General features: G+C 48.0%; 1 protein-coding gene across 1 annotated transcript in view; it reads right to left on the minus strand.

Moving 5' to 3' along the window:
- The window catches only part of SYN3 (synapsin III), a 1149796-nt gene that overhangs the window by 4626 nt on the left and 1129994 nt on the right, over positions 1 to 15176 (minus strand). Inside the window, exons 11-13 of the mRNA XM_078653521.1 lie at positions 14561 to 14695; positions 5454 to 5559; positions 1325 to 1622 (exon numbers count right to left, since the gene is read on the minus strand). Coding sequence (XP_078509647.1) covers positions 1325 to 1622; positions 5454 to 5559; positions 14561 to 14695 — 539 coding nt within the window. The remainder of the gene's footprint in view (positions 1 to 1324; positions 1623 to 5453; positions 5560 to 14560; positions 14696 to 15176) is intronic.

Raw genomic sequence — 15176 nt, forward strand, 5'->3', positions numbered from 1 at the left:
TACTTTTGCATAACTTTTTATCTGTAAATCAAATTATGATATTAATAAATTAACATTTCATGGGCGAATAGAGTGGCATGCAAATAGATTGCATTTTTAGTTTTGTATAGACAAAAGTTCTCGATATAGTCACTCAACTCTCAGTAGATTGGATATTGTTTTTCTCCCTTCCCAGGTCGTTGTGGCAGCCGGCTTGTGGCAGGAGGAGATTTGGATTATTTCTCCACACAACTGGACAATCTCCCAGATCATGGTCACTAGTTCAGAAGCATGAGTTTGACAAACAGGGGACATCAGCACCCACCTCGAGAAAGGTGGACCTGGCATAACTCCATGATTATGCTACAGTTTCTAATAAAGATTTTGGATCTAAGGGGCATATTACCAAGCAATAGCGATAATTATCGCTATTGCTTGGTTAGAGACAAAAATTTACCGCTGAGTTGCGGCGATTTTTATTGCAGATAAACCTTGGTATTACCAAGGTTTATCGCAAATGCGATAAAAAACGGCCGCAATGCATGAATATCGCTGAAAAGTCCGCGATATTCATGTATTACCGAGCTAATGCTCTTAGCCATGTTATCCACCTCCCATTGGATAACATGGCTAAGAACTGCTCAGGGCAGGTGTTAGCTTTTGGAGATATTCGCGCTTAGCGCGAATATCTCCAAAAGTTGGTAATAGGAGATAGCGATGTTAGCGACTGCTTCCAGTCGCTAACATCTTGGCACGCCCACTTTGCATGTCATTAGTGATAAATATCACTGACATGCAAAGTGGGGCCCAAGATGGTCGCTATCTCCTACTAGCTGTCGCTAACTGGTGTTAGCGACAGCTAGGTAATAGGGAGATAATTTTATCTCCACTTTCTTGGCTTTTAAAGCCAAAAAAGCGGAGATAAACCCCCTTGATAATATGCCCCTAAATGTCCCAAGAGAATCTTTGAAAAAGTCACGGATGATTCTTTGAAAAGGTGCAGCTACTACTTTTAACCCCCATCAGCTACGCTTTGTCAGATTAATGTGTGGCCTACTAAGGCTATTCTGATGGGTTTTCAGATGCGCCTACCCCCATCTGATGTGAAGCAGATTTTTAATTTCAGGTACGCAGATTTTGAGGAGACGTAAGAGAATTAATAGATGGAGAAGAGAAGCTGGCAGGAGAACTCAGTGAAGATAGGTGGTGGGGAAATACACTGCCGTTAATAGTAAAACTGAAACCATTAGAACACAGGCTGTAGTGCGGAAGTCAATGCAGATGTTGGCGTATACAAAACTAGAGCATGCACCCTATTAGAGTCCCATGATTTTCAAAAACCTACTTGAGAATTGGATGCGGCGAGGCTTGCTGCTTGGATGGGGCGGCTGGCGGAAGCATTATTGGAGCCTGCCCTTGTGCGGTTGGCCGGGGTTGATGAGGAGGGATGACGCCTGGCTTGCACATCTGGTTTGGAGAGGTGCCACCAGCTGACCTGGTTTGCTGTGGGGATCCAGGGGACCGCTGCTGCTGTGGTGAGGTGGACTGTGGACTCTGAGGCTGCTGACCCTGCGGGGAGAGCCGTGGTTGTGTGGGAGCCCCGGGCCGTGGACCTTGTGGTCCTGGAGGTTGACGCGGAGCACCTGCAAAGACAACGGAAGATCATGAACCATGAAAATGTTCAACCCTCCAACTCAAGTTAGGAAAATGTAAAGGGTGATGGAACAAAAGAAAGCTTTTCCACCCCGTGTTACTCTAAAAATTGCAAAAGCTACCGGTACAAGATATCTGAGCAAACATGGACTAACTCAAACATGAGCTAACTCAAAAAGAGAGCCAAGAAACCAGGCCTTTGTAATTAGCATTACAAGTCCATAAAGGAAAAGAATATAGGATGCATTAGGAACCAGCCTTTTACAAAGCAGCACGTTAAAATCCTAAACTGTTCCCACAAGGATGGACATATATTATGCTTTGAGGTTACTGAGAGAATCTTGCCATTTAATGAAAAAGTTATTGAAGTACACAGTGAAAGTGAGAAACCAGTAACTGCTGCAAATATATTTATCTTGTTTCCTGGGTCTGGCACCAGCCTCGTATTTATTAATAAAATCATATACAAAAATACACACATATATTCATATATAGTGTTGCTTTGGGTCAGCACTCTTTCTCCATTGGTCTGTTAACATCACATTTTGCATCCCTCACCACTAAATACAGCATGGTGCAATGGATCGGTCCATTGCAGTTAGTAAAGGCCTCATTTATGAGGGCCCTTGCGCAGCTAGAACATCACTGTCTGTGGTGTTCCATGGTGCAGGAGCCTGCTCCATATTTTGGATGCAGCACTAAGCAACTTTTTTGGCTTAGTCCTGCCTTGTACATATCATTCCCTTTGCGTTAAAGGGGAGTGCAATGGGTGTTGCTGGGTGCGTTCCCAGCAACATCCATGGCTTTTTGACGCTGCCCCAGATTTACGCAAAATCGCAGATCTGAGGCAAAAACGTATCCTTCCCCAGGGGACATGTAAGAGAGGCACAGCACTCCTGGTTTTTCCTTTTTCTATGTGTGCTGCATTCTAATAGCAAGGATTGACAGATGCGTCAGAAATACTGACGTATCTGTTGGCGCAAAAGCCACGCATTGCTGGAGGTGTGTCGTATGCCTGGCGCAACTCCAGCAATGCATGGGGGAGGTCAATTCTTATTGCACTGCATCACTCCTTATGCCTCCTCCATGCAGGTGTAAGGCTTTGATGCAGTGGCGTCCTAGAAGTGGCATAGTGAATTCCTGTAGATTTCACTGCATCACTTCTACAAGCCTTTCTGGCATGGGAACGCCCACCCTGCATACAAACCTGATGCAGGTATAATATGGCACAGGGGTATACAAGGTGATGCATCTGCCTAGATGCGACCCTTTGTAAATAGGGTGCAACCTGGCGCATTGTTTATGCTGTCGCTGCATCACAACAAATTGGAAGGGGCTTGTAAATAAGCCACCTCCTTTATAAGCAGTACTCATCCCAGTAGCGTCAGAGGGGGCTAGAATTAGAAACTGAGGTGCATATTACCAACAACTAGCGATAATTATCGCTATGCTGGTTTAGCGGCGATATTTTTATCACCGAGCTGCGGCGATTTTCATCGCTTAGGAACCTTGCTATTATCAAGGTTTATCTCCTAAGCGATAAAAATCGGCCGAAATGCATGAATATCGCTGAAAAGTTAGCGATATTCATGCATTACCGAGCTAATGCTCTTAGCCATGTTATCCACCTACCATTGGATAACATGGCTAAGAACTGCTCAGGCGCAGGTGTTAGCTTTTGGAGATATTCGCGCTTAATAGCTCCAAAAGTTGGTAATAGGAGATAGCGATGTTAGCGACTGTTTCCAGTCGCTAACATCTTGGCACGCCCACTTTGCATGTCATTAGTGATAAATATCACTGACATGCAAAGCGGGGCCCAAGATGGTCGCTATCTCCTACTAGCTGTCGCTAACTGGTGTTAGTGACAGCTAGGTAATAGGGAGATAATTTTATCTCCGCTTTCTTGGCTTTTAAAGCCAAAAAAGCGGAGATAAACCACCTTGATAATATGCCCCGGAGTTTTACTGGTACCTGGCAAAGGGGTCAGGGATGGACTATCCAGAACATCTCCCATGCCTCCACCCTCCTCTACTGCAGCTACAATGTCAGCAGCTAATCTGTTTTTAGGAAATCTTAATCCTTGCTGAACAGAGACGGGGAGTCCCAGAGATAAAGTGATTTAAGTCTAAAAGGCCTTTTGGAAACGGAAACCCTGAGCATTAGAGCAGGGTGCTTGAAGTGTGCACGTCTGACAGTTTGCACAAGGATGCTACTGGCTTCGTGGTTTCCATCTCCCCAGCAGGCAGGTGTCTGTTTACCTCTGGATTGTGTGATCTGGTTTCAGCCATTGTCTTTACAACAGATTATCGGCTTCTTTAGTACAAGGAAGAGTTCTGGATTAGGCTGCAGGCGGGTTTCCTCTTCTTTAATTAGCTTGTTTTCTTGGACTCGGCTTGAGAGGACAAATGTTGTGCTGGCTTTGGAATTACTACTTAGACATTTGTTAAGAACTGCATACACCACAGTCGGAGCTTCTTGGCACTGGGAACAAGCCTTGGAAGAGCAGAGCCACCTTTGCACTTTTGCTAATATGGAACGCTCGAGCACAAAGGCATGAGTGAGTATGTGATACTACTTCCCGAACTCATAAGTGCTTTTCTGAAGCAGCTCCATTTGTACGTAAAACACGCTCTTGTATTATATCTTGTGATGCACTGTGATTTTTTTTTAACTAAAAGGAATTTGTTAGTTCAAGGTTCGGTTCTTCCTAATTTAGGATTGGACGGAGTGGTTGCCCCCTTAGCTGACGTCATCATGTATGTGTGGATGGAGTGGGTGTCTACTCGAATAGGCACTGTGCCCTCTGTCCTATCAGATTATGATGCTCTTGTGAAGGGTCAGAGTGCCTCTATCGGACTCAGGCAGCCTGCATCTGTAAGCATCTACCTGTGTCTGTGCACCATGGTTATCGCACACATCACTAGGGCCCAGCCACACACACACAACCTCCTTTACACATTCGCTGCTGGCGCCTGTGCACTAATGGGCCAGATACACACTGTACACAACCTCCAGGCATCAGAGACTTCACACATTCTCCTAGGGTCCAGACAGACAGAGACACAGAGACCCACGCCACACCACACCACACCCCACCCCACCCCACCCCCTTTCCTCCCTCCACCCATCAAAGTTTGTAAATGTAAATGTAGAGGTACTTGTATAGCGCACGACTACCCGGAGGCATCTCGGCGCTTGTACGAATACCACTGAGGAACACTTTCTGGCCTTTCCCTGTGAGGTGCCCACTCCTGGGCACCCCCAAGGTGAAGCCATGCATCCCAGCGCTGTTGGGGCCGTTGTGGAGATTAAGCAAGCTATTGCCCAGAGTTGCAGAGTGGGACCCATGATTAGACTAGGCACCGAGGCGAGAATTATCAGGTCCGAGGAAATTGAGCACAAGACCCGCCAAGACGGGAATTGAACCCTGGTCCCGGGCCAGACTTCTGCATCAGGGTCTGCCGCTCTAACCATTGAGCCACACTTCTAGGACATTGTTTGACCAGACAGGGAGCACCCAGCGCGCTCCTCCTTTCAACATCCTGTGGAGTCGCATCGCTTCTCAGTGAAGGGTGACCTGCCTGGTTGGTGTCAGTGACTGGATGCACTCGGGTCCCTCCTTTGTAAACCTAGGGTGATCACCCAGCGCGTTTCACCTCGAGGCGCTGTACCGAGCCCTGGAGATGCATCTCATAGCATTCAGCTGTGGAGCCCTGATGGTTTCTAGGAAGGCAAGATTGTGGACTATTCGCATACCAGTATTTCACAAGTCACCTGGCCATCAAGATGGCAGGCCAAGGCCTCTGCTCACTGCTCACCTTGCGGGGGTGGGCGCGGCTGGGGCGGCTGCCCTGGTCCGCTGAGCTGGGGTCCCGGCTGGGGCTGCATCTGGGGCTTCACCGGCTGCGGCTGAATCTGGTGAGGCTGCAGGAGGAGAGTGGGGAAACCAAAGAACAGGACCATGAAAACAGGTGATAAATGAATACACTCTGAAAGCATCACACAAAGCAAGCACACAAGAAAACAAGGACGGACCATGCTAATGGAGGAGCTATATCACAAGTACATACAGTTGTAAAAGAGCAGGTGTACAAGAGTGCACACCTTAGCCGGGCAGGTGACCCGAGAGTGCACCATAGTAACATAGCAGGCATACCAGTCCAAGAGTACAACCTACTAACAGAGCCGGTTGTGTCAAGAGTGCACTATAGTGACGGAGCATGCGTGCCGGACGGAGCACTGAATCTTTTCAGACACTCAACCCAGTCACAGATCTGAGTTTAATCCATCATCGTTCTTTAGTTCACTTAGCTTCCCCAGTTCAGTTAAAAAAATGCCCCCATCCTCGCTGAAAGTAAAACCTTCAGCACTCTTAAGAAACACCGAGGGGGCGCATAGCACCTCATAAAACTCGAAATTGGATGGACAATGGTCTTTTTTACTGTTACATTTATTCAGGCGTTTTGTTTAACTGAAACGCGTTAATATAACCCACATGTGTATTTTACATAGTGTTATTTATCGTGAAGTCTGCTGTCCTGGTATTTCAGCCAAAGGTAAATTTGCATCTTAACTTTGTTTTTCTGACAGTAACTCTTTTCGAAATGTTGACACCATTTTGAATGGACCAACGGTGACCTGCATGCAGAGGTGGTAATGAGAAATGTCCTAAGGGATGGGGAAAGTGGGCAATTGTCCATAGCCCCCTCTCCCTTCCATGGTGCACCTTTGAAAATTAACTTCTCTCACTCTTTCGCTCACCTTTGTCTGTTTCTTTACATCATCCACTCCCCCGCTCACTGCCTATTCCTAACTCTCTCTTTACCTAGTGTCATCCTAACGATTTTCGGGACACTCAGCAAGACATATTTCTGCTGTTTTTGTGCTACCCCATTTCTGAAAGTTTAATTCAATCTAGTTTGGCATCATGGGGGCCTGAATTAGCTGCAAATGTGTACCAAACTTCGAAGCTGCTCCCGCAAGGAGACCCCAAAATATATCTTGCCCGGGGCCCAAATATCCTTCTGAATGTAGCATCCCGCTACAATAATCACAGACACAGATATGTACTATCAATGGAGCTTTATTAGCATGCTCCCTACCTGTCTCCTGTCCCTACTCTAACCGCCCCTTCCTCGTCGGTTCCCTCCTCTTCCTGTCCACCCCCTAAGCTCCACCCACAACCACTAGCCTGCTAACTTCACTACATCTCCCCCCTTTGTAACAAAACAAACAACATACTGACTTTCTAGTCCATTTCTTCAATAAGTCTTTTGGGTGGACGTATGTCACGATGAGGTCGTGGTGACCTCATTTCCAGATTGGTATCACTCCTTGTTTCATTGATTGGACGAGTGTTCTCACGACTGACTGAAGGTGGTTCTTCCGAACCGGGAGTGTCCATTTCACTCATTGAGGTCTCAGTGGCATTGTGTGGCAATTTCTTGAAATGCGAGATATTTCTCGTGATTCGTCTCTGTTCTGATTCAGCAGTCACCATGGTTCCTTTCCTTTTCGTAACCAGTAACGGTTCGTCCTTGAATAGGCAGTCGGTCTTTTTCTGTTGTTCTTGCTTGACAAGCACCCGATCTCCTTCATGTAACGAGAGTGATCTCGCCCTTCTCCTGTGATCTGCATATGACTTCATTTTGTCTTTTCGGCGCTGGTCTGTCTTCATCATTTCTTGATGATCTTGAGTGGGTGACAATGGTGGTCGTAATGCCCCATCCCACGTTGGGATGCGATTCCTCATAGGACGCCCCAGCATGAGTGTTGCCGGGCATTTTCCTGTGGTAGCGTGAGGAGTTGTCCGGTAAGCTCGGAGGACCTCGTTAAGGGCGACTTGTAAATCTTTCCCTTCCGCCGTCGCATGTTGAAAAGTCTTTTTGAGCGTGGCCATGAATCTTTCAATTGTTCCATTGGCCTGTGGCCAGAGGGGTGTAATTTTACGATGATGGAAATCCAGGTGTTTCGCAAATGCTGCAAAGTCATTTCCATTAAATGGAGGTCCGTTGTCTGTCTTAACCGTGGAGGGAACGCCCCAGGCCGCAAAGACTTCGTCTAATACCTTGAGAGTGCTTACGGCATTTGTAGATGACACAAAACGTGCAATGGGGTACCTAGAGTGTTCATCGATGATGGCCAGCACATACTTGCCCGATGCCAAGGGTCCATAGAAATCAATGGCAATTTCTTGCCACACTCCAGGTGGTAGAGGGGTCATGTTTAGGGGTGCTGGAGGATCACTTTTGCTCGTGAGTTGACAAAGATGACAGTCCTTCAAGGTAGCTTCAACCATTTGGTCGAGATACGGAAACCACACTCGTTCTCTCAATGCGCGCTTGGTTGACACAATACCCCTATGTCCTTCATGGGCAAGGGCAACCACTCCTGGTCTCAGTTGAGTGGGAATCACGATTCTCTGGTCTCGCAGTATTATGCCATCCGTGGTGGCTGACAGCTCACTGCACACATGCCGGAAGGCTTGCATTTCTTGTTTAAGGACCGGATCAGTCTCTGCATCCTGAGAATCATGCCTCCATCTGTTATGTCGAATCCTGCGCAAGACCTTCTGCAGGATGATGTCTTGTGCTGTGCTTTCTCTGATGGTGTCCATTGGGATAGCGGGGGGAAGAGCCTGATCGGTCACAAAGTGTATGTACTCTTCCGCAATGGACGATTTAGAGACTGAAGATGTGGCCGGGTGTCTGGACATATAGTCAGCTGGGTTTTCTGACTTCCCTGGCTTGTGGATGATGGTGAATGTGTACTCCTGTAGTCGTAAACCCCACCTTTCGATTCTTGGGGGCATCTTGGATCGTGGGTTTCCGTAAATGGTAACAAGAGCCTGGTGATCCGTAATTAAAGTGAAATGTTTTCCATATATGAAGACATGAAAATGTTCACATGCCCACACTACGGCAAGACTTTCTTTTTCAGGCTGCGAGTATGCCCGCTCCGGGTCGGTCAAGCTACGACTCGCATATGCAATTATCCGACGTGGGTCTGAGTCGTTGTCATACTGTGCCAAGATTGCACCAAGACCAACGGGGCTGGCGTCCACAGTAATTTCCGTTTTTCTCTTTGGGTTGAAATAGGATAAGTGATCCGCAGATGCTACCGCCTTCTTGATTTCCTTGAAGGATTTTTCACATTGGGGAGTCCACTCAAACGGCTGGCCTTGTTTGGTCAACAGGCGAAGGGGATGGCTGATGGTTGCGTAGTCCCTGATGTAGCGAGCACAGTAACTGGCCATGCCGAGAAACGACCTGAGCTCACTGACGTCTTGGGGGCTCTTGGTGTTGTTCAGAGTCCCAATCTTGTCGGGGTCAGGTTTCATGCCAGCGCCTGAGAAGATATGACCAAAGAACTTTAGTGTGTCCTGATGGAATTCGCACTTCTCTTTGTTGAGGGTCAGGTTTGCTTCTAGTAGTGCGTGGCAAACACGATTGAGTGCGATATCATGTTCTCGCAGATCTGAGCCATAGACAAGGATGTCGTCGCTGTAGTTGAAGGCATTGGGAATATTCTGAATGACCTGCCGAATGGCTTCCTGGAATATTTCGGCTGCAGAGGAAACCCCAAAGCTTAGGATACCTGATATTACACAACACCGGCCCTAGAGCATGAGACTCACTAGTAAGTCCCTCTCTAGAAGACACCCATCACCCTCCACCCAACATGCATTGCGCAAAAGAACGGGGGACCACGCTCACATCCCAACTTCCTTCTGGTCTGGACACTGCAAGTGAGCCCATCTCTGACAACATTAAATCATGTCTCACGAGCATGGATCTAAAAACAATGAGGGGAAGCAGTAAACCAAGAAACTAAGAGCAGTTCCAAATCAAAGGACCAACAATTGTTCCATCTTCTAGAAAATGCACAGAACTTCGAGACTCGTATCTCTGGCATACGTGCTTCATTCAGGAGTGGCCTCCACCTATTAGCTGTGACCATGATAAGGGTACACAGGCTCTACTCCACCCTGATTGAGATAAGAGGGCTTCATTCAGGAGTGGCCTCCACCTATTAGCTGTGACCATGATAAGGGTACACAGGCTCTACTCCACCCTGATTGAGATAAGAGGGTAATTTTTATACTCACTAAATCACGTGCACTTTACATATTCTTTATGGTCCTGACGAAGCGCTAACGACCTATGGGCAACGGAAGCGCGAAACATGTTGACCTTGGCAATTGACACCTAGGCATAATAGGCCTCTTGGGTCAATAATTTTTAGCAGTATTGACTGCCAAGGGTATACTTTTAAACATATCGCTGCATGTTTACCCTTGTTTTAATTTCAATCTATCACACTGGCACGATTTTTCTTTACCCTCCTCTTGACTCATTACCCGCACACCCGCATGCATCATCCGGCATTCCTCTAAAAGATCTCCGATAAAGTGACCCTTCGGGGGACCCGTAGGGAATTGCAGCGCCGGCCCTACGAGGAGCAAACGCCCGATGATGAAGCATGACACTCTTCGGGGTGTGTGAGGGCAACAGAGGAAACACAATGTCTTTCCCTCTCATAATTTTGGGTCTTTTATACCTAGGAATCCCCCTTTCTCTTTTTCCTTTCTTTTTCTTCCAATTTTTTAAGTATGGGTGACTTTTTGCACCACGATGCATGGGTGACTTTTTGCACCCTGGCATAGGAACTTTGTCCTCTTTGTTGTTTAAATATTGATTTTGGGAGCATGGACACTGGACCTTTATAAGCTCCTTGGTCCCTCCCTCTCTTTTTGATACATATATTTCCGTAAATGGTAACAAGAGCCTGGTGATCCGTAATTAAAGTGAAATGTTTTCCATATATGAAGACATGAAAATGTTCACATGCCCACACTACGGCAAGACTTTCTTTTTCAGGCTGCGAGTATGCCCGCTCCGGGTCGGTCAAGCTACGACTCGCATATGCAATTATCCGACGTGGGTCTGAGTCGTTGTCATACTGTGCCAAGATTGCACCAAGACCAACGGGGCTGGCGTCCACAGTAATTTCCGTTTTTCTCTTTGGGTTGAAATAGGAGAAGTGATCCGCAGATGCTACCGCCTTCTTGATTTCCTTGAAGGATTTTTCACATTGGGGAGTCCACTCAAACGGCTGGCCTTGTTTGGTCAACAGGCGAAGGGGATGGCTGATGGTTGCGTAGTCCCTGATGTAGCGAGCACAGTAACTGGCCATGCCGAGAAACGACCTGAGCTCACTGACGTCTTGGGGGCTCTTGGTGTTGTTCAGAGTCCCAATCTTGTCGGGGTCAGGTTTCATGCCAGCGCCTGAGAAGATATGACCAAAGAACTTTAGTGTGTCCTGATGGTATTCGCACTTCTCTTTGTTGAGGGTCAGGTTTGCTTCTAGTAGTGCGTGGCAAACACGATTGAGTGCGATATCATGTTCTCGCAGATCTGAGCCATAGACAAGGATGTCGTCGCTGTAGTTGAAGGCATTGGGAATATTCTGAATGACCTGCCGAATGGCTTCCTGGAATATTTCGGCTGCAGAGGAAACCCCAAAGCTTAGTCTCTTGTATCTGAACAACCCCAGGTGGGTTGCAAATGTGGTGATATATCTCGACTTTGCCTCCAATTCTAACTGGTGGTACCCCTTGTTTAAATCCAACTTGGAAAATATTTTCGCTCCATTCAGGGCCGAAATCATATCACTCAAGTGCGGCCCCGGGTGTCGCTCTCTTTCAATTGCAGTGTTGGGCAGGCGCATATCCACACAGAGTCTGACTTTGTTGGCCGTGCCCTTTTTGGGAACAATAACTACTGGGGACACCCATGGTGTTGGACCCTCGGTGCGCTCGATGATGTCAGCAGCTAGCAAGTCCTGGAGTTCTTCTTCTACAGCGGTTTGGAGGTGAAATGGTACCCGTCGAGGGTGTTGAGCGACAGGTCTGATTTGTTCATTAATGTGTAATCGTACTTGACAGTTCTTTAGCTTGCCTAGTCCTTGGAATAGTCTGGGAAACTGGCGGGTCACATCTTGATTTCCGCTGACCTTGAAAAGGATTTCCACTAGATGAAGGCGTTCAGCTGTCGGGAGGCTCAGTAGACAGTCCGCTTCCGGGCTCTTAATGACGTGGATTACTGCTGGGATAGTTGTGTCCTCATGTTGGAGGGTCGTTGAAAACTTCCCGAGGCAGGGGAGTGGCTTCTTAGCCATCCATGTAAAGACTCTGACTGGTGCAAAGGTCAGTGGAGGACGTGGCTTCATTCTTTCATATTCGGTGACTGGAATATAGTTCAGAGATGCACCTGAGTCCAGTACAAATTGCGTGTCATGATTGCCAACTTTGATATCCAGTCTGGGATATGTCTTAAGGTGGTCTTGATCTACGGCTAAGTTTAGATATTCAATGGTGTAAGTTGAGTCTCTGGATGACGGTCTCGATTCCTGGGATGGTGATCTCCGTTCCCACCTGGACCGACGTGACTCTCGGCTGGAGTGTGATGACCCAGAAGACCGTTCAGCTTGGTCTTGGACAGCTCTGGCATGATGTCTTCGAGTGCCAGATCGGGACGTTCTCGGGGTACCTCTTCGTGAGTCGGGCTGAGCTGTTTTTGTGGCACCATTTCTTCTCTCCTTGTTGTATTCCCCACACATCGCTTCAAAGTGATTAGTTCGACCACACTTCCGACATCTTTGGCCCATGGCAGGACAGCTGTCTACATGGGGGTAATCGTACCCACAACGGAAACACTTCCTCACGTTCTCTGATCTCCCTTCCTTCTTCCACGGTTCTCGCCGCTGATGTCCTGATTGCTCTCGACGTGATGACGGACGTGATCTCCAGTGTTTGTCACTCGAGCGTCTTCGACTTTCATTTTTGGCGTGCACGCGTCGCACTTGTTCGCGACTTCCTTTGTGTCCCGTTTCGATGTCTGCTGCATATTCTTCTGCTTGATCAAATATTCGTGTCATCTCCTCTATATCATCAAGGCTGTGTTCCTTTCTCAATAGTCTTCTCCTCAATTGGTCGGAGTGACATCCATCAATTATTTGTGACTTAATCGCGGTATCTGTCGAGAAATTATCAAATGCACAATGCTTAGCTAGTCTTCTCAGTCGCATCATGAAAGCGCTCATTGGTTCCTCTTTCCCTTGACGAGCCGAGTGAAATGTATGGCGTTCATAGTCGACATTCTTTTTGTGAAGGAATCTCTTGTTTAATGCGTCACGCACTTTGTCATAGGTGTCCGACTCAGCGTCAGGAAGGTCTTTGATTATTTTGACTATCTCCCGCCCCGCCAAGTTACGCAGGGCAATCAACTTCTTTTTATCCTCAGTCACTTCTGATCCTTCGATATAATCCTCGAATTCTTCGAGCCATTCTTGCCATTTGGGACCCATGGTTCCCCCAGTGGTCACTTTTAGGGGTTCAGGCGCTCGCAGGTGCGACCCACCTCGAACCTTAGGCTTGGCATCTGCCGGTGGCGGCTGATTTCTATCATCATCGGACATCTTTGCAGTGTTTGTTTGTGTCTTTGTCACACTCACTTGGTCTCGCCAATGCTTGTTTGCTTTCGGGTACCAATGCTTGTTTGCTTTCGGGTACCAATGCTTGTTTCCTTGCCAATGCTTGTTTGTCTTGGGTACCAATGCTTATTGCTTTTCCTTGGTGCCTGACTTCAAAATGGCCGCCCGTTGAAAATCAAGGGGTCTGTCTTGACGAGCGCCTGACTCTAAGATGGCCGCCGCCAGTACCGGTACACGAGGCTTTCTCTCTCAGCTCAGGCACTCCAGACTCACCGGCCAGCAGTCACAGGGCAGCGCGCTCCAGCCAACACTGTTCTTTGGCCACCACAGCAACCAGGTGAGGTTGGGGTGGGCTCCCGCCTCGCTCTGCACTTTCCCGCTTTTTCTTCGCGGCGGCCTGCCGACTTACACGCATCAAGCGTGAGGATTTCACCGACGGCGGGATCTCAGGCTCGGGCTTTCCGGCGCTTGGTCACTCTCGCTGGTCGGTCGTGACAGACGTCGTACTCGACGCTGGGGGCACTTTTCCTTCACTTTGAGGCACACAGCAGGGTCGGAGTAGGCTCCCGATCTCTGCACTGTTGATGCTCGCGCTTCTGGCGGGGTCGCGTGTCGGCGCGCTCCGCTTCTTCTTTCTTTGAGCCTTTCAGCGCTCGGATGCGCAGCCCCTCACAGCTCTCTCCTGAGGGGGGGGCGCAGGTTGCCTGCGGCTGGCCTCTTCTCCTGGGGCATCAGCGGCTCGCACTTCTCGGCAGCGTTTTCTTTTCTTGATGCTGCCGGGGACAGGGTGTCTCTCTAGACTTTCTGCAGGCAGTGGGTTTGACTGGATCCCACCCTCGTCGCCAGTTGTAGCATCCCGCTACAATAATCACAGACACAGATATGTACTATCAATGGAGCTTTATTAGCATGCTCCCTGCCTGCCTCCTGTCCCTACTCTAACTGCCCCTTCCTCGTCGGTTCCCTCCTCTTCCTGTCCACCCCCTAAGCTCCACCCACAACCACTAGCCTGCTAACTACACTACATGAAGACGCCGGGTAGAATGCACACTTTGCAAGTTTCAGCGAGTTCTTTCTCAGATCTTCAGCTGTCCCTGATCAAGAAGTATTGGGGATTTATCAATCTTCTTCTTAATAGATTATGGCACATGATTGGTGGCTAGTCCAATGCCAGGCTACAGCGTCGAGTGTTTGCCTACTACTACCAATGTAGAGACCCCCTTAGGGTGGCGCTACACTTAAACAGCAGACATACACGATGAAAGGCAAAAAAACGAGGACAGCCTTTTTTCTAGCCCATTTTAGGAATCAGTTGCCCATTGATGTTCTACAAAGATATATCTCATGCTTATCCATGCTGCATTTCCACAGCCACACATCTGAACACTGCCATGTTCTAAAGCTGGGCTCTCTTCTTATCGCCGATACTCACCACAGGCATCAGTGTAGTGGGGACGGATGTCCCACCAGCCAACACTTGCGTCATTTTGTTGATCACCAAGTCGGCCACCAGCTGCCGGTCTTCCTCGATGTGCTCTCCGATAAGAGGCATGGAGCTGTCCATGACCTGTAAGAAGAAACACGTGAAAACAGATTATGTGCTCGCCGACACAGCCAACTGTCTACAGAGGATGTAGAAAAAAGCATTGGGGGCAGTGAAAGAGCATGCTTGCTAACTCAAACCATGGACTGTCCATGAGCTGTAAGGAGAAACACAGTGAAAGCAGATTATGTGCATGCCAATAGAGCGTACTGAGCAATTGACTATGTGGAAGGAAGCACAGGGCAGTGAAAGAGAGCGCATGCGCACTAACACAAACCATGGACTATCCAGGAACTGTAAAGAGGACCACAGTAAAAGATAATTCTATTACAGGCCTGGAGGTTTCTGATTACGCTTCTCTTTCTGTTTATTTGCTACTCACAGCAGCCAATGAAAACATTTTGTTATGCAAATAAACGACATTTCCCATGATGCATATCTCGTACATCACATCCTGTACGACCCTATTAGAGCCACCATAAGCCAGTTTGCAAGCAGCTCTTTG

Source organism: Lissotriton helveticus, chromosome 1_1 (assembly GCF_964261635.1).
Source record: "Lissotriton helveticus chromosome 1_1, aLisHel1.1, whole genome shotgun sequence".
NCBI lineage: Eukaryota > Metazoa > Chordata > Amphibia > Caudata > Salamandridae > Lissotriton > Lissotriton helveticus.